Genomic DNA, 25,481 nt, shown 5'->3' with positions numbered 1-25,481 from the left:
TACTTGGGTGCTGCATCATCTCTCCTCCAAGTCAACACCACAGACATGCTACACATAGACACACTCACATAGAGGGGTTGAAAAGAATTCCATGAGCTACACTTTGCATCCTTTCACCACTTGTTTTATTTCATTACAGAGGAAAGGGAGGGGGGGAGGCCTCGTGTGCATAAAAGAGAGAGAAAAAAAAGCTGTTACTTCTTCCCAGTTGTAATGGTCCTCAACTGGAAGAACTGCAAGACAAAGGGGAGACCTTGAATGGGATGGGGATAGTGAAAGATATTTGGGTTAATATAACTTTACAATACATTGTATTGACATTTTAAAAGTTAAATGTAGCTTTTTTGAAATGGGTAAAGGAGAGTACGGGACTAAAAATATTAGAGGGCTTGTTAACTTGAGGGTTTTTTTTTTACCGTAATGAAAATAACATGAAGAAAATGTTATAAAGAAAGATTTGCAATCAAAAATTAAGAATATGTGTACTTCTTGTTCTATTAAAAGGCTATGCCTATACTAATTTTATGAGTATTGATTGAAAAATGTCAGATTTTATACTTATACCAATGTTGACATAACTTATCCATTGAAAATAATCATTACATTTAAAACAGGAAGGGTTAGAGAACAAAAAAAGTGACAACCTAAAAAGTTTGACTGAGCACAAAAAGGTGACAACTTAAAAAGTTTGCCAAATATTGCTCTAGAACAGTGCTTCCCAAGTCAGTCCTGAAGTACCCCCTTGCCAGTCAGGTTTTCAGGATACTATGAAGTGAATGGTTAAGCCTGAGCTTCATGGAGCCACCCTCATAGAATACTGTAAGAAGGGATTAATACCACAAGGATTATGCATAATAAAAGCACCCAAATTGTTTCTAAATGATGACGCCTTCCTCCAGAAGTGGGCGGGCATTTTGAACAAATGTTCATTGGACCTGATGGTCCTTATTATTGATAAAACGAAAGAGGTTTCCTTTAACCATTAAAGCGGAAGTTGATACTCTAATGGAAGCATTAAAAGTGAAGGGAATGGTTTTCAGAGACAGCATGATGATTTGTGGTATAAACTAGATCAATTTTGCTCAGATCTGCAGCGATTAAAGATAAAGAAATTGCAGTGAGATGAAAAAGATTATGACACCAAATTTGTATATCCATGGCTTGTATCATCTAAGGACACAGTGGGACAGCCTTCCGAGGAAGATGAAAGGAAGATGTCTGACAATAGCTACTCTGGCTCAGGATCTCCTCCTTTTTTAGGCAGAGCCGGAGGCAGAAGAGGCAGAGGTCGAAGAATCAGATGACAACAAGGGAGACAAGGAGGCAATTTCCAAGAATGGGTAGAACATATACCCCCAGAACCCCTCCCATCAGAGTCGTCCAATTACACGTTCCCGCTCACAATAACGGATTCTGTAGTGATCAATTTATCCTACTGTGTTTTGACATCTGAGGAGATGGGGTTGCTAGCCAAGGGGCTCTCGTTTGTTCCCACTCAACCATTAGATGCTTTCCAATAATGGGTTGAATTGAAAAAATTCTTGTGCCTCTTACATCTGAAGATGTTTATCGATGATACTGGAGAAGTTACACAAGCCTTTCAATTGTGAAGAGAAAATACAAGTGAAGCTTGCCTGGACATTTAACTCCACTTTTGGCTTCCTGTAAAGCTTTGGTGTTGCAAGAATTTCAGCAAGTAGAAGCCTCCACTGCGAGAAAGAGGTTTCTCAATACTACTAGAGGAGAACAGCAAGCCCTTGCTGCCCTGAAAAAAGACACCAGTATCATGATCTGCAGAGCGGACAAAGGTGGGGCAACTGTAATGCAGAATTGGGATGAATACATAGCCAAGATCCATCGACAGCTGGCGGCTGATTTAGATTATATAGAGCTGCCCTACTACTGATCTACAGAAGGAGATTTTGTTGATGACCAGTGAAGGATACGCTCATGGATTTTTGACACAAAGAATTTTACTTTTTGAATACACTGCATCCGCAGATACCCATTCTTTACACTTTGCCAAAGATCCATATGACTCTGTATAATCCTCCTGGCAGACCCATAATTTCCAGCGGAGGGTCGGTCTTGGAACCCTTATCAATATTCAATGATTGTTTTTTGCAACTGCTGGTAACGATGGGCAAGTCGTACCTTAAAGACATGACTCACTTTTGCGATGTCTTTCTGAATTACAGGGAGTGAGCCAGACACCACTGATGGTGACCCTTGATGTGACCTCGTTATACACGAGAATACCCCAAGATGAAGCAATTGAAGGCAGAATAGCACCGAGAGCTCCACCTTCTTTTATTATAAAGCTGGCAGACGTAGCCATGAAGAAGAATTTTTTCCAGTTTGAAGGCAAGATCTACCAACAAATTTCCGGTGTAGCAATGGCAGCAACCATGGCTCCCTTGGTAGCAAATCTTTTCATGACTGATTTTGAAGAAAAATATGTGTATGGAGTTTTTTGGGTTTTGTTTTAAAGTGTGCCTTTGGGTGTGATTCATTGACGACATTTTTCTTCTATGGGATGGGGGTCTGGACCTTTTACAACAGCTTTTGGGTTTTTTGAACAATTGCCACTCCAGGATCAAGTTTGTCATGCACTATCATGATTCAGAGATATCCTTTTTGGATGTCCTGGTTAAGAAGTCTACTGATGGTTTTTCCACCACTGTCTTTCAGAAGGACACCGACAAAAATACATTTTTGAATTATCAGAGCTGCCACCTGGCTTCACTCAAAAATAGCCTCCCTTTCTCTCAACTTTTGAGGTACAGGAGGATCTGTTCTACTGACAACTTTTGAGGTATAGGAGGATCTGTCCTACTGAAGATGAATTTCATAATCAGTCTAAATCCCTCTGCAGCAGATTGGTAGCCAGAGGTTACCCTCACTCAGTGGGAAGGCAAGCATACCAAAGAGCTAGGTTAGATAACCGTGATTTGTCGTTGGCACCTAGAGGACCAGTGGGAGAAGAAGGAAGAACTTTAATGCATGTTATGAGATACAACAGAAGCACCTCATGAGTGGTCCGAGCAGTGTGCAAGCACTGGTCATTGGTACAATCCATTTCCACTTTTAAGGACTGTGCAATGAGATTTGCTTATAGCAGAGGCAGAAACTTGAAGGAGTTGCTGTGTCCCTCTGTCCTCTGGCTCCACTGAATGAGGGCACTATGGGGCCGGGTATGGTGGGTCGACTCACGAAATGTGGAGAGTGTACAGTGTGTGATGTCATGATGGAAACTTTGGATATTACTAATCCAGTCACGAATAAAAAATATATTTTGAGAGACTTCACCTCATGCAAATCGGAATTGGTAGTGTGTATTGTGTGCAATGTCCGTGCGGGATGATTTATGTGGGCCAGACCTCTAGGGCTCTAATGGTCCGTTTAGTAGAACATCGGAGTGCTATCCACACTGGTAAAACTAACCTACCCTTGTCGGCACATTGCATCTCTTATCGACATTCTTCTGAAGAGATAGGGGGTGTAGTATTACAACAAGTGCAGCCCTTAAGAAGAGGCGGAGCAATTCGTAAATTGCTACTTCAGTGTGAACAGAAATGGATCTTTAATTTAAAATCCCTAAAACCTGAGGCATTAAATTCCCGTATAGAATGGTGTCACTTCATCTAAACCTTTTTTGATTGGTCAGGTCAGGATCAAGCATTATTATTTTGCAGATGCGGCAGTTATGCAGAAGTTTTTTTCTTTGCAGCCTCGACTTGTGGACACTGAAGCATCATTGCTCATATAAGTAGGAGCGAAATGCTGGACAACGTCGGTCCCAAGGAACGCCTTGAGCGGAATTTAAGCTTGCATCATGGATGATTGCATCGAGCAAAGCTAAGTTTTTCATTCCTAAGCTTTGGATTGAGCATGAGGTTGAACATATTTGAATACAACATAGTACTTGCCACCTGAAGTTATTGGGAAGTGACTTTGCATGTTTTTCTGTAATTATTTGAAGCAAAACATTAGACAACAAATGGAGGTTGTTTTAGCCGATGATGAGGAACAGATCACATTGACCGTTTGTTTGGTCATTTTGATCACTAAAGGCCAGATGCACTAAACTTAACGAGCCCTTAACAAGTAGTAAACCCTGGCATGCATTAAAGACTTTTTTCCGACGACGGTAGCAGCTAACAAAAATGGAATGCAGATGAGCAAATCGTGTAGAAACCCTATTGTAATGAGATGCACTAACCTTTTCCAATTACCTTAACGCTGAAAAATGCTGGAAAATCTAACGAGAGGTCTGTACCTCTCGTTGGGGCTGCGCGGGATTGGAAAAATTATTAAAATGTAAAAAAAAAATTAGGAGGGGGGGCAAAAACGGCCAAGTGCTCGTCAGGGGCATCCTTTATGGACATTCTTCACCATATAAAAAAAAAAAAATCAAACAGCCTCTGATGCTGTTTTGATAAATGTTCAATAAAGACTTCATACAACTTAAAAAAGTGGAAAAAAAATCCAAGTACTCGTCCTTTTTTTTTTTTACAAAACTATTACTGGGATTTGAACTCGCCACCACTGGATTACAAGACCGGTGCTCTAACCACTCGGCCACAACTGTACTTGCTTGGATGTCCCTCCCTTACATCCAGGTCTCTCAGCTGAGTGAAGCACGGCCAAAATGGACAGGTTTTTTTTTAAGTGAAGCTTTATTTTAAAAAATCAAACATGCTCCGATGCTGCAGGCTCTTTTTTGGACATCATTCAAACCCGGAATAATAAAAACGTCTTTTTTGGCAGTGCTTCACTCAGCTGAGACCTGGAAGTCCCTGAGCCGATCACAACGTGTTCACCCGATCTAAACGCGCTGTGACGGGCAAAAAGGGCGTTTTTATTATTCCGGGGTTGAATGATGTCCGAAAAAGAGCCTGCAGCAACGAAGCCTGTTTGATTTTTTTTAATAAAGCTTCGCTTAAAAAAGAAAACGTCCATTTTGTGCGTCCTCCCACCCCCCCCCCCCCCCCCAATAATAAAAATGTCCTTTTTGCCCGTGCTTCACTCAGCTGAGAGACCTGGAAGTAAGGGAGGGACATCCAAGCAAACAGAGCTATGGCCGACTGGTTAGAGCACTGGTCTTGTAATCCAGAGGTGGCGGGTTCAAATCCCACTAATAGTTTTGTTAAAATTGGAGTTATTTATTATTTTCTCCCTGTTTTTATTTATTTGAACATTTGCTATTCTGCCTTTCATGAACCTTTTCAAGACTAACAACTTCCAAACTGCACTTGCTTGCTATGAGTGAAATTCAGTCAACACATTGGCTCTGATGCTGAAGGCTCTCAGCTGAGCTAAACGCGTTGTGATTGGCTCAGAGACTTCTGGGTCTCTTAGCTGAGAGCCTGCAGCATCGGAGCCAGGGTTACCTCGCAGGAGGGGGAAAAGCGTTTAGCTCAGCTTGGCTCAATGCTTCCTTCGCTGTGATTGGGTGGAAGATGGCGCTGGGCGGATGGAAATCCTAATGACAGTCTCCAGAATTGCTTCTATTTGTACCATGGCAGGTGCAGAGGATGCCTGCAGCATCAGAGCCTGTGATTTATTTTTTTATAATACACTACAGTGAAGAACGTCCATAAAGGACGCTCCTGACGAGCACTTGAGGCGTATTTGGCATGCGCAGAGCAGCCAGCATAATGCTTTGCTGCTCTGCGCATGCTTGACCGGCCAATTCTCCGACTGTTTTACGAGGGAATAGAGAATGCAAGTGAGCTACGAGTAGCTCATTTGCATTCCCTTTCTTTGATGCATAGCCGTTCCCTACCGATTCACTATGGAATTCGGTAGGGAACGGCTCTAACGACGACTTTTGTGCATCTGGCCCTAAGTAGCTCTTGAGACTGTTAAGTCTTGAGCTCCTTGAGGCCTTTTCCTTCCTTTAGTTGTGAAGGGCTTCACTTTCACATATACTTGTTGAGTTACACAGTAGGTCATTTTTTATGTTTTTGAGTATTATATTAACAGATTTATATTCTGCTCTTTAACATAAAGCTTCTAGGCAGACTACAATCAGTAAGAACATCCCATACAAGAAGAATTTACAAACCAAGAAAAGAGTAGAAACTTTCTAATTCATTATCATTACTATTTAACAAGCTAATATAATTATATTCTGTATTAAGATTTAATCCAATTTTTGTCTTGAAAACAAATAAGTTTTAAGACCTTTTCTAAATAAAATATAGGATGGACTACAGCGTAACTGAATTGAAATACTATTCCAAATTTTTAATGCATTGAAAAATAAATGAACATTCCATGATCATTTTATAGGTCACAGTCTTCATTGAAGGAAAATTTAAGAACAGTCTTTCCTTGCTCCTTGAATTAAATCCACTGCCTGACAACGTTAAAAATACTGTCTCCAAGCAAAAACCCTTTATAAACTAGGCAAGCAAGTCTGAAAAAAAAATTTGATTCTCTACTTTGAGCCAATGCAGTTCATTTAGCAGAATAGTCACTTCACTATATCTATCCAGGTTGAATATTAATCTGGCTGATGTGTTCTCCAGCAATTGGAGCTTCTTTTTCAGCTTCACATTTAGAGAACAATAAAGCAAATTACAATAGTACAGATAAGGTAATAAAATAGCCTGTGCAATTACTCTAAAACTAGCTGTTCCAAATATCTTCCCAAATGACTCATAAAAACATTGAACAATTGGGGGGGACAACACGTCCTAGCAGCCAACTAGTCATAAGTACATCAGCATCGCCATGTTGGGACAGACCAAGGGTCCATCAAGCCCAGCACTCTGTCTCTGACAGCAGCCAAAAGAACAAACAATTTATCCCGCCCATCCCAGAAATAGTGGATTTTTCCCACGTCCATTCAATAACATTCTATGGCCGTTTCCTCCAGGAAGCCGTCCAACCCTTTTTAAAATTCTGCTCAGTCAACCGCCTTAACCACTTTTTCCGGCAATGAATTCCAGAGTCTAACTACACATAGAATGAAGAAACATTTCCTCCGATTTGTTCTAAATTTACTACACTGCAGCTTAATCGCATGTCCCCTTCTCCTAGTATTTTTGGAAAGGGTAAAAACAGACACTCCACATCGACCCTTTACATTCCACTCATTATCTTATAGACCTCTATCATATCTCCCCTCAGCCGCCTTTTCTCCAGCCTTTCCTCATAGGGAAGTTGTCCCATCCCCTGTATCATCTTTGTTGCCCTTCTCTGCACCTTTTCTAATTCAACTATATCTTTTTTGAGGTGTTGCGACCAGAATTGCACATAATACTCGAGGTGCGGTCGCACCACATGGAGCAATACAATAGCAGAATAATACCCTCATTTTTGTTTTTCATCCCTTTCCTAATAACACCCAACATTCTATTTGCTTTCCTAGCCACTGCAGCACATTGAGCAGAAAGTTTCAACGTATCATCAACGATGATACCTAGATCCCTTTCTTGATCCATGACTCCTAACGCTGAACCCTGCATGACGTAGCTATAGTTTGGGTTCCTCTTTCCCACATGCATCACTTTGCACTTGTTCACATTAAACGTCTTCTGCCATTTAGAAGCCCAGTCTCCCAATCTCGTAAGGTCCTCTTGTAATTTTTCACAATCTTCCTGTGATTTGACGACTTTGAATAACTTTGTGTCATCAGCAAATTTGATTACCTCACTAGTTACCCCCATCTCTAGGTCATTTATGAATATGTTAAAAAGCAGAGGTCTCAGCACAGATCCCTGAGGGACCACACTAACTACCCTTCTCCATTGCGAATATTGACCTTTTAACCCTACTCTCTGTTTCCTATCTTTCAACCAGTTTTTAATCCACAGTAAGACACTACCTCCGATCCCATGTCCCGCTAATTTCCTCTGTAGTCTTTCATGAGGGACTTTATCAAATGCCTTCTGAAAATCTAGATACACAATATCAACCGGCTCACCTTTGTCCACATTTTTGTTTGTTTACCCCTTCAAAGAAATGCAACAGATTGGTGAGGCAAGACTTCCCTTCACTAAATCCTTGTTGACTTTGTCCCATTATATCGGCCCTGATTTTTAACTACTGTATAAGTTCTATATTTTAACTACCGTGTAAGTTCTATATTTTAGAAATCTTGTAAACCAACCAAGTACTGATCCGCCAATGCATGTTTCACCAAGTCTAAAGAGCAGTAAGTCAAGATCGACGGCATCAAAGGCCACAGATATATCAAATTGTAACAAAATTATGTTTTTACCTTTTGAAAGAAATGCCCTTATTTCAGTTGTTAAAGGAATCAATAATGTTTCTGTCCTATATGATAGTCTAAACCCATGTTGTGAAGAATGTAGATATTCAGAGTTGAAAAGATATTCTGAAAATTGGTTGCTGACAAATTCAAGAAGTTTTGCCATCCATGGTATACTAGCAACAGGTCTAAACTTTTCAGCAAAGGTTAAAGCAGCTCCAATCTCTGCAATATCCTTCAGATAATTGCCTTCTAATAAAACAGTATTTACAAAATAAGTAAGCCAATTCAAAAATTCCGTGGAATATTCTTAAGATAAAATGCAGGGCAAACATCTAATAGGCTACCCATCTTTTTAAAATATTCATCACTGAAACAGAAGTTACTGTTGAAAAGTTATCCCAGTATCTATCTGCAGAATTTAACCTCTAAAATAAGCAGATCCTGCTAAAATCAATTGTTTAATATTATTAAATTTTGTTTGAAGGAAAGAGACCAATTGTTCTGCTGAGGGCTGCATCAACTCTGGAATTATTAGAATTTTATCTGTATTAGGACTTGAAATATTTTAAATAACATTTGAGAGGAATTACCTGCTTCCTGTATTTTTTCATCATAATAAGCAATTTTTACATCCTTAATAGCCATTTTGTAACATCTTATTTCCATTCTTCAGGCAGAATAGAGACTTTCATCTTTTTTTCCCTTTATTGTCTTTCCAATGATCTACAACTGCATTTTAACATTAGCAAACTTTCTGTATACCATGGATTACCCATTTTCATCTTATATTTAATATAACAAGGTGCTCGCTTCTCTAAAATTGAGGAAGATACTGAGCTGAATGAGTGAATCATTGAACGAATGTCCTGTTCTACAAAATCAGACTTATAAAGTATCTCTTGCCAAAAAATATCTCCTTTGGGAAACACTGCCCTAGAACTATGAGACAATAATACAGTTCTTGTGCTTCTTTTCCATGAATATGCTTTTTTATATTTTTGACCTGAACTGTATATTATTAGAGATCTCCCTGGCCTCCGGTCCCTCCAGACCTGTAGCGCTGGTCCAGAATTTCAACCCACTTCTCGGGAACATATACCCCATTTGACCTCCTCCTCCTGGAGAAAAGGACCTCTGGGCTCCTAGGCCCTTCCCCTCACTGTAATCCACACAAAGAGAAGAAAAGGACCTCCGGGCTCCTAGGCCCTTCCCCTCATTGTAATCCACACGCAGAGAAAAGAAAAAGAAACAGACATATGATAATCCTCTGTGCAAGGTTCTTTTTACTTTCATGCAGTCCCCTCTCATTTCGGAAGGTTGCCAGAACAAAGCAGTTAATAACAGCAACAGTTCTCACTTCTTAGCTCCCCCAATGAGCCCGGAAAGAAAAAAAAGAAAGAACCCCCCCACCCCACACACACAGCTCAAACCCCCTCCTCCTTCCTTTCTCCCACAAGACAGCAGTTCAAAAGCACTGCCATTTCACCAGCGCCCAAAAATTGTTCAAATGAAATTTAGGGAGTCAACCCCCCCCCCCTCTCAAACAGTGCAACGCAAATCATTGCCATTCACAGCATTGCAGTTCAAAACCCTTGTGGTTCAAATCACTGTAGTTTCAACATTGCAGTTCAAAATATTGTAGTTTCAACATTGCAGTTCAAAACATGGCCTCCACCACCTTACTTCTCCTTTCCAGCTCTTCTCCACGAGCCAGGGGAAGTAGCAGGGTCCCCTCCCCTTTACCTGTCAGCCATGACTCCTGACAACCGCCTGCTTCGACCCTGTGGTAGCCAGCCCTAACTCTCCCTCTTTCACCTCCTTCCTTGGAGTAACCACCTCCCTCCCCCTCCAAGCCCAGCCCTCACACCATGTTATTACTTGCTGGCCCAGTTCCTTTCCCTTGGCTTTAGCCAGCCCCGCAATATCCATGGGCTCTCCACCTATTTCTCCTTCCTTTTCCTCTTGTTCCTCTCTGCCCCTTTCCATTCCATGGGCTCCTCATCCCACCCTTTTCCCACCTGTACTTCATCTTCCTGATTAGAGTTACTCCCATTCTCCGCACTTTCGGGCCGGGTATTTCAAACTACCCTCTCTGAACTTCTCCTTAACCTCCTCCAGGGGCTGTTGGGTATGTGAGTCCTGGACTCTATGATAGAGCTTCTAAAGTGGCTGCTGGGAATCGTAGTCCCGACTTTTAGTGTGCCTTTCCCCAAAGGGCTGCTGGGACTGGTAGTTTCTACCTTTCCTCCTGTTCCCAGGGACAAATGCTTTCTCATCAATTGCATCCTCCTCACAATATATACTCTTGAAAATGAACCTATGGGTTGGTGGTCGAGTACCTTTTGAGTATTTTTTGCCAGCACATTTAGTTACACATTTCTAGCATTATAGGTATAAATACATACAAGTACTTCTGCTTTGGCCCCTCATTAGGATGCCACCAGGAAGCATATGTCACGTTTGTGACAGTTTCCTTGTCTGTGCTCACCTCGCCCTCTGGTGGCCAGACCTGGTGGCTGCAATGGACTGTCTGTTTACTGTCACCCGTTCCAGACTTCAGCCCAGTTCAGTCCAGATCTTCCGGGTTGCCAGAATTGCTTTCCTTGTTTGTACCTGAACAGCACCCGTAGTTGCCTTGTGATTGCTGCAGCAGAGCTTTAGCAGCTGATGGGCTTTATTAATCACCCAGAAACTTTGGCCTTTGCATCGTCTAAGGTCCCTGGTGCTTTGTTGCACTTCTGCCTAGTCTGGTTTCTTGAATTGTTCCTTGTCTGATTCTAGTTAGTCTGTGTGTAGTTTAGCTTTGGTTTTATTGTTTAGTTCCTAGTCTTGTTTCTGGTCTGCATTTCCTTGTCTTGTATCTGTGTTCTTTATTAGTGGCTGCTTGGCAGCTTTTAGTCCTGACTCCCTCATGTCTGTGTTTCTGTCTTAGTGGCTGCCTGGCAGCTTGTAATCTTGACTCTGTTGTGTGTTTCCTGCTGGTATCCAGTTCCTGCCCAGTCCGGGAAATCCTGCCGGCCGCCTGCACCCAGGGGCTCAACTCCTGGGGAAGGGTGGTCAAGTGCAGGTGAAGCCTTGCTTCAGTCCTGTGTTCCAGTCCAAGTGTTCTTGTCCAGTGTGTTCCTGCTTTGTATGTATGTTAGCCCAGTGCTGGATGGGGTGGTTTTGCCTGCCTCTGCCGCTCCTTGGCAGCGGCCCAAGGGCTCACAAACCTAGTTGCTGCTTTGAAAACCTGACAGCATAAATGTCACAGTACTCATTGTGAGGGAGTTCTAATGCATGCAAGTCATATACGTAAGAAAAAAAGCTGAAAAGTGATCTTAGAAGAAGAGATTTTTTAAAACAATGGGCACACATGGGTGTACATCTTTTATTACCAAGATCCATAAAATTAGAAGAGGAGAAGGAATCAATGTCTAACAAATACAGATTGTACTAAACATGGAGCAATTTTATAATGGTGTGGATGAACAAAAAGTGACCTGGATGGATTTTTAAAGCACATGCACGCATATACTAATACATGAACAAATTATCCCAGGGAAACTATGCCCATATATTTATACCTACTTTGGCATTCACAATTTTTTTTATTTTAATTTAGATACGTACGCTTCCATTTTCAAAAGTGTGTAGCTAAGCGCAACCCCCTTGTCCCACCCTGGGAATACTTCTTTATGTGCACAGATGCCATATACACATATGTTTACCTGCATATCGGGAGGGCAATTTCTTAGCCAATTTCTGCAGATAAAGCACTGTTCTGTTCTAAATGTAGATATGGTTTGAACATTTTCATCTCTGTGTCCTATTCTATGACAAAATATTGGCTGTAGTAGATGAATTTTAAAAAAATCCTCTTTATGAAACACAAATCCGTTGGCCTTCCACTTATTTACTAGAAAGAGTGACAACCAATATATAATAGGATAATATAGAAACAATGGAAAAGATCAAGGTAGTAGATAAGCAGATCAGAAGGATATGTTCATCTCTCAGCCCAGGCCTGGTATGATCACTAGTAAGACTAAGCATCCGTGTAGGGCAGCGCCAGTGTGGCAGTCAGCCCAACTGGTTGACCCAGAGCCTTGTGAACCCATGCAGTTCAGGCCTGCAATACCCCATCCTCTCCGAAAAATGAAGTTTGGAGAGGTGGGACCATGCATGCCTTGAGCATGTATGGATGCTCAAGGCCTCACCCGGACAATACTGACTGGATTAGTGATGATGGTGTGGGCGAACTTATCAGGGCAGTGATGCAGAAACAGCAGCAGAGGTTAAAGTATGACAGAGAGGTGAGGTAGGTCCAGCAGGGAGAAATGAAGGGTAATGGAGGCAAGGCTGGAAAGGTGGCGGGGAGGGAGAGAAGGGGAAAGGCCAGAAAGGTGGAAGAGAAGAGGCAAGGCCAGACAGGTGGCAGGGAAGAAGGGAAGGGGACAGTGCCTGTAGGGGCATCAGATATCCTTGGGGCAACCATGTCTCAGTCATAAGCAGGGTCCTTAAAATCATCTTGCTCAATCTACTGCTGTCACCCCCAGTACTGGCTACTACACTAGCAGTGGCTTGCAATAGTTTGCTCTCTGTCATTGTGTCCTAGCTTTGGAATTCTCTTCCAGGAGGCCTTGAAGGCCCTGCTATTTTCAGACATCTGGTTAAATCTGTGGCACGTCTTTATAATTTTGACTTTTGATTTGTTGATGCCTTGTTTTAGATTCCTTAATGCATGCTAACAGAGGTGTTCTGTGGTGATAAATCTGCTAGCACACGGAGCAATAGGGAATTTCACTGGGAGAAGGTGTGGCATGGGCAAAGCATAGGTGTGGAAACATTATCCAGCTAGCACTTTCTAGGTAATGTACACTAACTGGATAATGCTGAATTAATATGTGATCACTTACTGTTTCCTACATAGATGAGATGCAAAGTGATCCCATGTTAATCCTTAGCATGCACTAATGACTACGTTAGCGCATGACCTGCATAAAAAATATCCTTAAAAATAACAGCAGAAGATTTGCAGTTAACACATACCAAAATCTGTGTTAACTCCAAACCTTAATGCCCTTTAGTAAATATGCTCCTATATTCTTAATTTCTCTATATCAAGGGTGGGCAACCATGGTCCTCTAGGGCCACAATCCACCTGGGTTTTCAAGATATCCATATTAAATATGCACAAGATCTATTTGCTAACAGGAGTAATGGAGTCATACATCTGTATTGGTTATGATATAAAAGTGACATCGCATTCAGCATGATTCCTGCCAGATGGGGACATACCACTCCCAGAGTTGCAGGAAACTGAAGGGAAACTGCTTAAAACAAAATTCAGAACTAAACTTGATAACACTGCCAAAAGAAATATTGTATTACTGTTTTTCTAACATTGCTCTGTGTACAGTATATATTCTCTCTTTTAAAGAAAGGTTCTATTTCTCTGTTTTAGAGATCAATAACTTTTGTAAGGTAAAAATCAAGGTGACTCCAACTTAACACTGGGGCAAAATTGTAAGTAAACATAACCCAAAACAGGTTCATATTTTTTTCATACTTACACAGAACATAATAAGACTGAACTGGGTATCTTATGCTGTTAAATGCAAGCACAATCTGCAATATTAAAATTTATTTTGTACAGTCCTATAAAATAAAACAACAACATACTACTAGCAGGTCAATCCAGTTATCAGATCACATGAACAAATGCTTTATTTCCCCATACTCCAACTGTGAAGTAGCACATTGGCACACTTGGCTTCATATAGGACTAATGCTAGTAACCAGGGCAATGGAGTCAATACAACATAACAAATTTACCAGTACTTTCGATCCAGGAGAAAAATATATAAGTATAAAACAATATATTATCATGTAACCTTTTATTTTGAAGCTGGAGTCTGTACATTTTTACCGACTGACTCCATCGTTCCAACTCCATAGCCCTGTTAGTAACTACTAGCTTACCCTACTCCCAGGCTTACCCGCATGCTCCTTGTAAGGTGCAAGTCAGAAAAAGTACTATAAGACGTTTATGGGACAATGCAGAATATTCTTGGGCCTGGCCTGAAGCCTACCTAATCAAATTTGGATGGAAGATTCATCTGTTTTTCAAATTTTATTAGCTTGTACAATACAAACAAAATGTTTTAGCTCAATTAAGAGGAGAGAAAGGTAGCCGATACAGTATTTTAATATGTACTGATATGTTTAGTGTATGTTGGTTGAAATTTACTGTTTATGTTTGACTTTTAACTTGCCTACTGTAATACAGACAAGACAAATATTTAAATAATATCAATGCCACTATTGCTGCTTTAGGGGCCCTTTTACAAAGCTGCAGCAAAAAATAGCCTTAGTGCACCCTTACGCAGGTCTTTCCTGCATGCTAAGGCCACTTTATACCACGGCTAGAAATTGCTGATTTTCCATTTTCTGATTTAATGGCCATGCACTATTGTTGCCATTAGCTCACAACCATTAACAAAAGTTAGTTTGTGAGCCCTTACCTTCCCATATTTTGTAGGTGGTAAGGGGTCAAGTACTAATCCTACACTAATCAGTTAGTGTGCAGCAATGTGGCTGTATTAACTGATTAGCCTACACATGCCTAGTCACCACCTCCCCCCCAACACACCCCCTCAGCCAAAACAATAAATTTAATTTTTTAATGCACAAGTAACATGCACATATGTGCATTTTACAGTGGGATGCCTCAGCACGCCCCGCGGTATGACATTTTAAGCTGCAGTAAGCATGCATTAATGCTTACCGCAGCTTGGTTAAAGAGCCCTTATTGTGCAAAACTAGCTTTTATAAAAGGTTATATTTACTACACTAAGGAATCACTACTCCAAATAATCAGTTGTTGGTATGTAGACAATGAAAATACTTAGTCTTGGTCTGTTGTGTACTGGTAACTTACGGAAGAGGACGGGGCGGAATGTGAATGTGAATTTTGAGGTGAACGGATTACAGAAGGTAAGCCTCTGACAGGGCTAGAACCGTTTCCATCTTGGTACTGAAGGAAAAAAAAGAAACATGGTCATCTGACTTAGAAAGGACAAGCTGAATGAATATAGTTACAGGCAATCTTTTCAGTCAAAGTTCTTAAAGAAATACACATCCTATCTTTAAAAAAATTGATTATATGTATATTACTACTTTTCTTTAAAAAAAATGTTTAAGAAAACACAACTGCTTTGATTCACAAAACTTAATTCCGTGCCTGTTTTTATGATATCTAGTTCCATTCTAACAGTAGGATGCCCAATATCACAATGCAAACAAATCTGAGATTCTAAATGCTATCTTGCCACACTCTAGATATGTTTTGCTAATCCTTCTTTCCATTACATCACTCTTCCACTGATTTAAATAGAACTGCAACAAATTCTAAACAAAAACAAAAAATTACCTCAAAATAGTCACTAATTTTGTGACGTCCCCCACTACTTTTTCCTAAATAAAGCAAAAAGACAAAAAATGAACTATTAACAGAAAACAACAGATATAATAAAGATTAGATGACAATTAAAATATGGTAATTATTGTTCAATAAATGAATGAATTATTTCATACTACCAACTTAAAAAGGATATATATATACAACAGTTTCCTTTTCCCAGAGGTGGTCACATATGGTCAGTGAAAGCATAATAACCCTATATTCTGATCATCTAAATTTAAAAAAAGGTAACATTTTGTTCTTACCTCATAATTTCCTCTTCTCAAATCCTACTAGACCAGTTCAGGTAAGTGGGTTATCTCTTCCTATCAGCTGATGAAGGAAGAGCTGACTTTCATAGCATACGGAGTGCTGCAGTGCTGGAGCTTGCACCATACTACTAACAAAGCTAACGGACTAACAGAAAGAAAATAAAACACACCTCATAATGTAGCATCAAATGAGTTCTCAACAAGAATTTCTCTGCAAGGATAAACCTATACAGCAGCAAGCTAATTTAGAAAGGAGCAGACCACTGAGGTTTACCTTTGAAGTTGCAATCCTCCTGGGTGGGAACTAGACTGGTCTAGCATGATTCATTGAAAGGAAATTATCAGCAGAGAACAAATTTCACCTCTCTTTTCATCCTGTGAGACCAGTCCAAAAGAGTGGAAGCTTCAAGACTTCGGGTGGAAATCACGGCCCTCTCCAAAACCATCCTACAAAATGTGCCATCATCTATGGCATGCACATTCAACCTATAATGCTTGATAAAGGCATACAAAGAGAACCAAGTCGCCATCTTGCAATATCCTCTGGAGCGACCACTTTAACCTCCATTCACAAAGCTGCCCCGAGTCCTCATTGAATCAGAAGCTGGTTCCATAGGGCTTCAAGTTCATTCTGACTATATGTGTATCTGATGGCTCCCTTAATCCATTTAGCCAGAGAGGATTTGAAGCCACTTCACCATCGTGCAGACCATTAAAGATGATAGATAAGTGATCCTGCTTCCAGAAGGAGTTTGTAATCCTCAAGCAGAAAAGAAGGATCCTATGATATCCAAGCTTATAAAAGAAACTCAGAATCCCTGAATTCTGATGCTACAAGAAAGCTGACAAACTAATCAGTTAGTTGAGATGAGAGAGAGAGAGAGAGAGAGAGAGAGAATCTCAGGCAAGAAGGTTGGAACTATCTACAGGGAGCTACAGTCCTCTTAAACGACCAACAAGAATCTCTGTACAACAAGGTTTGCAGCTCCAAAATGCACATAGGTAAAAAACTGTCTTCAAAGAATTTTAAGGCGCAAATGGAGCTCCCTCCAAAGTATTCAAGATTAAGTAGAGGTCCCATCAAGGGATCACCAGAAAAGGGGTAAGGAGAGGGCAGCAAATGTGGTAGACTCCTCTTAGAAAATGGGAACTATCCACATGAGTGAGCTGTCAGAGAAACAACCATAACACATCCTCAAATAGGCTAATCAACTACTTGAACTTTCAGCAAATTCAACACCAATCCATGCCCCAAACCATTTTGCGTGAAGGATCAGAAGGCTGAAGATTTGTTCACCAAGCAGAAGGCTCCTGATTTGAACACCAGAAATAAATATCTGTATGTATGCCAAGGAAGATCTACATGCCTTAAGCAATATAAAACCTACTGCTGACGAATAACTAGTTATTTAGATGGAGCCTCTCAAGGACCTAGCCATACTTTAAAAGCAACCTGAGTTGTCCATCAATAATGGACCCTAGTGTAGGCAGCTTTGATACTGGGGTAGAGGCAGAGGATCTACCACTAGCGCCTGACCAGGTTAGCATACCATGGCAAGTGAGACCATTACTAACCCTAGATGGCTCAATATCCCATGAAGCACTCAGCTGAGAGGCCAAAGAAAGATTTAACAGCTGTAGCCTCAAGATGGTCTGCATCAGCACATTGATGGCAGTGAACTGAAGACCATTATTGCCTTAGAATTCTGCCACACTGGCAGCAGGTCAAACCCAGGAGGCCTCAATAATTTATTACCAACTGAAAGGCTTGGATACTCAGTTCCCAGGCTCCAGGGATCCAACACATCCCAGCTTAAGAAATCCACCTCCACATTCTGCACCCTGGCTATGGAGCTGCAAATATTGCTCTCAGGTTTGTCTCCATCCAGTGGAATAGGATGCAGATTTCCTGGCCAAGTCCAGCTCCAGAAGCATCCCTATTTGTTGACTTCAGTCATAGCTGCGGCATGCTGGAGAACACACAAATGCACTACAAGAAAAACTCTAGAGCCAGGTGGAGACTGTGGCTTCCAACCTGCTGATGAATCCAAGGAGTCTCCTGAGAGGACCAGAGTCTTTGAGCAACCTGTCTCTGGCAGTGGGCTCCCCAACCAGACAGGCTCACATCAGCTGTCACTACCATTCAAAATGGGAGGCTCCAGGTCCATTCTCTGAAGGAAGAGCTCCGAATATGTCCAACAGCTCCTTCTTGAATGACTTTCCCAACCTGAGATGGATGTCAAAGTCCTGAGATTGGGGTGACCACCACAAAAGTAGAGATCCTTGCAGGGTTCGCCTGTGGCTCCACACACAAGAGACTAGGTCCAGTGCAGCTGTCACAGAACCTAAAAGCAGGAGATAGTCCCAGACAGAATTGCTCAGAGTTGGGACTACAAGCGAGCATTCTCTCTTGTGACAAGAGAACCTTCCTGAATATGGTATTGAAGAGAGTCCCACAAAATTTAAGGGTCTGAGGGGTATTCAGTTGGCTCTTTGCATAGTTGACCATCCAGCTCAGAATTTTCAGAAAGTGGAACACCTGCCTCTTCACCTTCCTGGATGCCTCTTCCATGTCTGTCCAGAATCAGACAGTCATCTAATTAAGTATATAGTCTCACGCCCTTCTTGAGAAGGAAGACAGCCACAATAACCATGATCTTGGAAAAGGCTTTTGGTGTGGCAAACCCAAATGGAATGGCCCTGAATTGAAAATGCTCATGGAAAAGGGGAGTAGCCAAGATAGCAGCATGAGCTGGTGCTGTTACACGAGTGCTGGAGTTTTGCTGCTGTTTTCCCTGATTCTTCTAGAGTTATACCGCACACTAAATGAAAGGGGGTAGTCAAGATTGATTGCTGCATGGGGGAAGAAGTCTTGGTTGGTGGAAAAGCAATCTTGAGGCATACCACCAGAACTCCATTACAAGATTCCGGAAGGATGGCCCACACATTGGGTCTGGCAGAAGGAGAGCCAGCATGTGACCTTGTCTCCCCTGGTTTTTGAAACCTCCACCTGCTCTGGCGGTATCAGACGAGCCTCTTGCAGTGGAAGTTGCTGGTTGGGACGCTCTCGTTAGGGGCGAAGCCGAGAGTTTAGACAGTGGAAGAAATGGCGGTGGTTTGCCCTTTATTGATAAAGTGGAGGTAGAGAAGCCAGCGGCGGTGACACTAGAGAACATCAGACTGCTTCTCCAAAAATTGAATGGGACAGTTGCCAAGTCTACTAAAAAAAAAGTTTTGTTCTTGTGAGTACAGACACTTAGTCAAAAACCTTGTATGGGACTAAATCAGCATTTTTATATCAAATAAATAGTATTAAGGAAGAACTGAAAGCATTACAGGGAACAAAAGCAGCAATTATTAAAGATAAACTATTACTGCATAAGAAGATAGAAAATCTGGAGAATTATAATCATAATCTTCACTTCTTGAATTTTCCCAAGCCCTTGGGTGTTCTGCCAATGAACATATTTAGGAGTTATCCGATAGAGGTCCTGAAAGTTTATTCCTGAAACTATTCCTCCTGTTAATCAGATCTTTTTTTTTGCTCCTTCAAAAATAACTTCTGAAGGGTCTCAGGGGCTGGGGAGTCAGGTAGCAATCAATGAGACATTGTGTATCTGAAATACTTGAATTGCCTATAACTGAAGAGACTGAAAGAGCTGCATTGATCATTTCATTTGTGTCTGAACAAGATCTAAATATTATTATTATTATTATATGGTTTTAAGTCTGTATTTTTGTAATGCACAAGTGTTATTTCATGGGAAAAAAGTGTGGATATATCCAGATGTAACAAGACAAATACAAGATTGAAGGAAATCTTTTTGGCCATGGAACAAGAGGTTTTGGCCTTGGGGGCCTCTTTTTTTATTGGCTTATCCTTGTAAATGTCTGATAAAATGTTTAGGAACAAAGTATGTCTGTTTGATACCTGAATAATTAAGAGCTTTTCTTGACTTGAAGAAAGTTGTGGCTTGATTCGACTTGACGGCTTGCCCCATTGGGATATTACTGCACATTTTCTGGTGATGGGGCTGTAAATAGGTAATATAATGGGGTGATGGATCACATGGCATGCCATACTAATTTGAAGTTTTCCTATGGATCTCCTTATCTTTCTTGCTTATGCTCCCCCCTGATAGTGGTTTAAGAAGGAATATTTCCTTTTCTTACATTTTCTTTTTCCTTTGGATAATGTTATTTCCGTGTTTCTTGTTGAAGTGGAATGCTTGTATGTTTTTTGCTTAAATTATAAATAAATAATTTTAAAAAATACAGAAAGAGAAAAGAAAATGCTCATTAAGAACAATGAAGCACAGAAAAATTTTTTTGTGTTTCTTGTGGCACTTCCAGATAGGAATGTGAAATATGATATAGCCAAAAACTCCCCTGCACAGCCTGACAAAACCATTGACATCAATGTTTCCACGTGGAAGACAGGTACCAAGAAAAACCCATTTACCCCTTACAGGTTCAAAAAGGGAGAGAAGTGCCCACCCTTGGGGACTATAAGATAGATAGAATTCTCTGCCAACCCTACTCTACCCAAGGCATTAGGAGCTATCGCTGCAAGGTATACGTTAATCCTGCTCTCTTGCCCACCGAAGCACAATGATATCATAAAGGTACCAGAAAAGAGTCCTGTGAATTCCAGCATGCAACCTTGCTGGATAACCTCCAGGACAGACTATTCTGAGGTGATACAGATACGCTCAGAATAGCCCTAGCCAGCCTCCTACCTGGACTGCCCTGAAGAGGGTCCACCATGACTCATTGGGCACCTTGGATTCCAGAGAAAGTGACTCCCCCAATATCTCAAAATTTGTGGGTATCGCAAAAAAGCTGATTCTTGTGGATCTTACTGGAAGAAGAAATAGAACATGCAGAACATGGAGCAGGTTTCCCACAGCAAAACCTCCCCCAAACCTTAAGACAAGAGCATGTCATGGAATGTCTCACTGCTGGTCAAAGCTTGATTTTCAGGTAATTGTTGCTGCTTAGCTTCTCCCAGTTCTTTAACCAGCTTTTTAAGGTCTTCCCCAAACAACAACTTGCCTCTAAATGGTTGCTTACAGAGAAGCCACTGACTCGGCGGATATCCTGGCTAGGTCATACAGTGTATCAGTCTCCGGATATATCCTGACACGGTCATACAGTGTATCAGCCTCCTTCCACTGGGATGGTGGTCCTCTGAGTTCCTAATTCAGGAAGGCAGAAAAGGAGGACCAGATTTCTTGTGGTAATGGAAAGAATTTCCCCCAAGATCCCAGTGTCTGTCAACACTGCCTCTGGGGACTTCTATTCCTAAATTACCACTTAGAACATTAAAAAGAGGAAAGAACTTGGATGGCATGCAAAGAGCTTCCAAGAATAGGTTTACTTCCAAAATCCCTATGTGAACAGGCTCAACAATCCTCTGGACCTTTAGGACCCACATTAACATTGGGAAATGAGTGAAAACAACTCCTTCCTGTGGAGTGACCATTTGACATGGAATTCCTTATTCTTCCCTGGCAGCTCAACTTGCTCTAGAGACAGGCTGCTGACGAGGCTAGCCCCCCACCCCCACCCCACCCTTCAATTTCTTCCTATTCTTCAAATGAGAAGATGGAAACCAGACTCCAGGACCCCACCAAACACTCAGATTTTCAGGTGCTTCAAGTTCTCCTCATTCCCCAGGGGGCAATCCTGCACCCGTGAGAGCTTTCTGACCTGGTATGAACACCAGACCTCCCCCCCTCTGAAGGGGCATGTGGAGTGAACTGTGAGCCTTCTGGAAGCAGGCAGTAATGTCCAAGATGAACATGATTCCTGCTGGCACAAAAAACATGATTGCGACGGAAGCCAGACACTCAGCCACCTCTAGCTGCTAAAGCCGTGATAGGGAAGAATTTACCAACTGGCTTGTACTACATCTCCAATGTAAGAGGAGCCAGTGATGCTGCTCAGACACCAACCTCTATGCCGGCATAAGAAACTGGTCTCCCCCCCCATCTCGCCAGTGACCTTGGAGAGTCCCTAAATCACTTGGCTCACTCTGGCGGTCCCCAGGGTTGTTTCCTTGGCTAAGAGTTGAGTTTTAAGACCCCCTTCTCTCTCTTTTTTTTCTTTAATAAAAACTTTATTCCTGCAAAGGACAGAATCAAGTAGGAACCAAAATACCTCTAAACCCCCCTTTGTCAGGAGGGAAGATAGGGACAAGTAGAACACATGCAAAAGGAAAGCGGGAGGGAGTATAAATCCCCTCAGGGGCCTTGTCCTACTCAGCTAGGCTCTAAAAAGCTGACTCCCACAGTGTCAAGCAACACCAAACCCAAGGCCCACAGGGAGCACAATTCAGCTGCTCAATTACATGGACCGATCCCCGAGAACTTCCGGTAGGCCAATCTATGCTAAACCTGCAGGACAGGCAGCAGACTATACTTAACAAGCTTTGTCAGAAGAAAATTAGCAACTGCTACACCAACCCACATTACTAGAGGCAGAAAATATTGCAAGTTCTAGTGCTGCATCACTTCTTATACTGTGATGTCACACTGGAAAATTCCAGATCTCCATCTTCATTGTCTGATAGAGGAATATAACCCACTCATCAGGACTGGTCTAGCAGGATGAAAAGGAATAGTGAATTAACTTTTAGACTTGAAACCACAGCCATCAAGAGACCGAAGAGAACTACACTAACAGGAGGCAATAAGTTCCTGCCATAGAGGTTTCACAGAACTAGATCATCATCTAAGTGGGTGCTTTCCTCCATTAAAATGCAAACAAAAACCTTAAATTCCTCCCCAGAGAGCTGTAGATTTTGGTCAAATGATGTGCTTCACATAAATGATTTATATTGACCTTCAGTGGAACTTAGAGTGAAAGTTACTTCACTGCAGTTTTAAGGTCTAGGCTGAAGCATCCTGAGGTAATACAGAAAAAGTGCTTCAGTGGAAAGCAGAAATAGGGGTGCTAGAGGGCAACATTCCAAGTATTACAAGATCTGTTGTATTATTTTATTGGTTTAAAACTTGACTTACAGATGACCTCACACAGACGGAGAATAATACAGAAGATGGAATTAATGGCCAGAAAAGTGCCTTTTATAAGTTTTCAAACCCTTGTATTTATTTATTAGGATTTATTTACTGCCCTTTTGAAGGAATTCACTTAAGGCGGTGTACAATACTGTATGTATTTTCACTTTCTATAGCAGGGGTTCGCTACGCAGTTCTCCAATCCAGCCAGCCAATCAGGTTTTTAGGGTACCCACAATGAATACACATGAGATAGATGCACTGTGGGTGTGGCACAAGGTGTGAGTTGAGAATCTCTGCTAACATCAACACAATGCTATAAAGTAGGAATTTCTCTCATTGACCTATACAGCTACACAATATACAACTACAGAAATACTGAAAAGATAATTAAGAAACCAAAAGTCTTAACTAAATCCAAATTAACTCCAGTCTCCAAAATTACCTTAACAAGGTTCATAAGAGTCCACTAGGGAAAAAGAAATTACCTGCATATAATAAAAAATGAAAACCGCATAGAGAGAGGAAAGACTAATTTCATATGTTTGAGTATCTCTCTGGGCACCATCAGGTCCATCACTGAAGAGAGGAAACAGTTTGGCACAATCAAGATACAGCCTCAATCAGGCTGCCCTTCCAAAGTCAGTAGCAGTGGATTAAGAAAACTGATGAGGAAATGTCATTATGACACCTAATTGCATTAAAAGAACTGTAATCTCTGTCTGAGACTGGGACAATGCTGTTCACCAAATTCAAGACTGCTCCAAAAATATGGCCTGTATGGAAAAGTGGCAAGAAAAATACCTTTGCTGAAGGAAAGTCATATGATGTATCACATATTGTTTGCAAAGAAACACTTAGGGGACTCTGCATACATGTGGAAAAATGAGGCCAAAGGAGAAATTAGATTTTACTCGCTAATTTTCTTTCCTTTAGTCCCTCCAGACCGGCCGAGAAATGACTGATGGGTTATGCAAGCCTATCAGCAGGTGGAAACCGAGAACTCTGATTCTTGCGCGAGTCTATAAAATCCTTTCCCCACCCTCAGTTTGAATCAGTATGTCCCTACCAAAGCAAGAATGGAAGAAAAAGAAAAGAATCTGCATCTGTTTGCTCAGCAGGGTCCCCAATAACCACACAGCAAACAAGCAAGAGTGCTGGCTTAGAGAACCATTGAAAGACTTTTTTTTTTCTTCTCCAATACAACAATAAAAACTAGAGCTCAACACAGAATTCTCAAAGCAGCTCTCTCTCCACAAAGTCAAATAAATCAAATAACTATCCAGGAAAGGACCAGCCTAATTCAAAGGGTGGGATCTGGACCGTACCAGGAGGGACTAAAGGAAAATTAGCAGGTAAGATCTAATTTCTCCTTCCTTAGCATCCCTCTGGACTGGCCTAGAAATGACTGATGGAAAGTACCGGGGAAGTACATTTAAGGGCAGGACCCATAAAGCCCTGCAGTAAGAATGCGCTCACCAAAAACCGCTTCCTGATGTGCTTGACCATCCAACCTGTAGTGACAAACAAAAGTATGGAGAGAAGACCAGGTCACCACCTTGATATCCAAGTGACCGCTCTGCCCATGAAGAGGCCACACCATTCAAGGAATGAGACTGAACACTCTCTGGAACCACTCTGTCCGAAAGAAGATAGGCAGAACCAATGGTCTCCTTAATCCACCTCACAAATCTTTCCGAATGCCACTGGATCAGAACAAAATGATGGTGTGAATACTGCAAATCTGCCATCCAATGCAGATACTCCTGCAAAACTCTGAGCATATCTAGTTCTGCAGGTGATGCTGTTCATTTGAGCCACAAGCAGAACCCAAAACGAGCAACACAACGGCCTGGTTCAAATGAAAGGATGACAAGATTTTTGGAAGAAAAGAAAGGAACAGGTCGCAAAACTACTCTCTTTCTCTTTGGAAAAGACTAAGAAGGGCGCCCTACACAAAAGCACCTTAACTCTGACATTTGGCAAGCCAAAGACATCACAACTAAGAAAACAATATTTAATATCAAATCTTTGACAAGGGGATGATCAGAAGCAAACGCCAGGGCTAGAGGCTGTTAGCACCGGCGTTTGCTACTGCCCCATGATCAGAGCCCCCGAGCGCATGAAACAACGCGCTCATGGGCTCTGAACACAACTAGCATGCAAATGTATGCTAAACAGGGCTAAACATATTCATCCCCAATGATCAGCGGCCAGCGCGCCAAAGATTGGGTCGCTGGCTGCGGCAAACCCTACACCAGCTCCAAGCTGGCATTAGGGTTCGCAGATCATTGGGGAGGAATGGTGAGCCCTGTCCAGCATGCACGTTACGATCTGCACACCAGTCCTCGAAAACTCGTCAAACCCGCACATAAGTGAGAGATGTAGATGTTCAGCAAAACTTCAGCATAGTAACAATGACCTTCGCAGAATACCATCTCTATCTTAGCCAAGCCCTCTCAAGAGGCAGCCATAAGACAAAACAGAGTCAGATCTGGCATGGAAAGCGGACCTTG

General features: G+C 41.7%; 1 protein-coding gene across 2 annotated transcripts in view; it reads right to left on the bottom strand.

Annotated features, from left to right (window-relative positions):
* TLK1 (tousled like kinase 1) overlaps window positions 1–25,481 on the bottom strand; it is a 342,919-nt gene that overhangs the window by 169,509 nt on the left and 147,929 nt on the right. For both annotated transcript variants that reach the window (XM_030209141.1, XM_030209140.1), the window contains exons 5-6: window positions 15,642–15,685; window positions 15,150–15,245 (exon numbers count right to left, since the gene is read on the bottom strand). In XM_030209141.1, the coding sequence (XP_030065001.1) occupies window positions 15,150–15,245; window positions 15,642–15,685 (140 nt within the window). The remainder of the gene's footprint in view (window positions 1–15,149; window positions 15,246–15,641; window positions 15,686–25,481) is intronic.

This window comes from Microcaecilia unicolor, chromosome 7 (assembly GCF_901765095.1).
Source record: "Microcaecilia unicolor chromosome 7, aMicUni1.1, whole genome shotgun sequence".
Lineage (NCBI taxonomy): Eukaryota > Metazoa > Chordata > Amphibia > Gymnophiona > Siphonopidae > Microcaecilia > Microcaecilia unicolor.
This window is presented reverse-complemented; position numbering and strand designations above follow the sequence as displayed.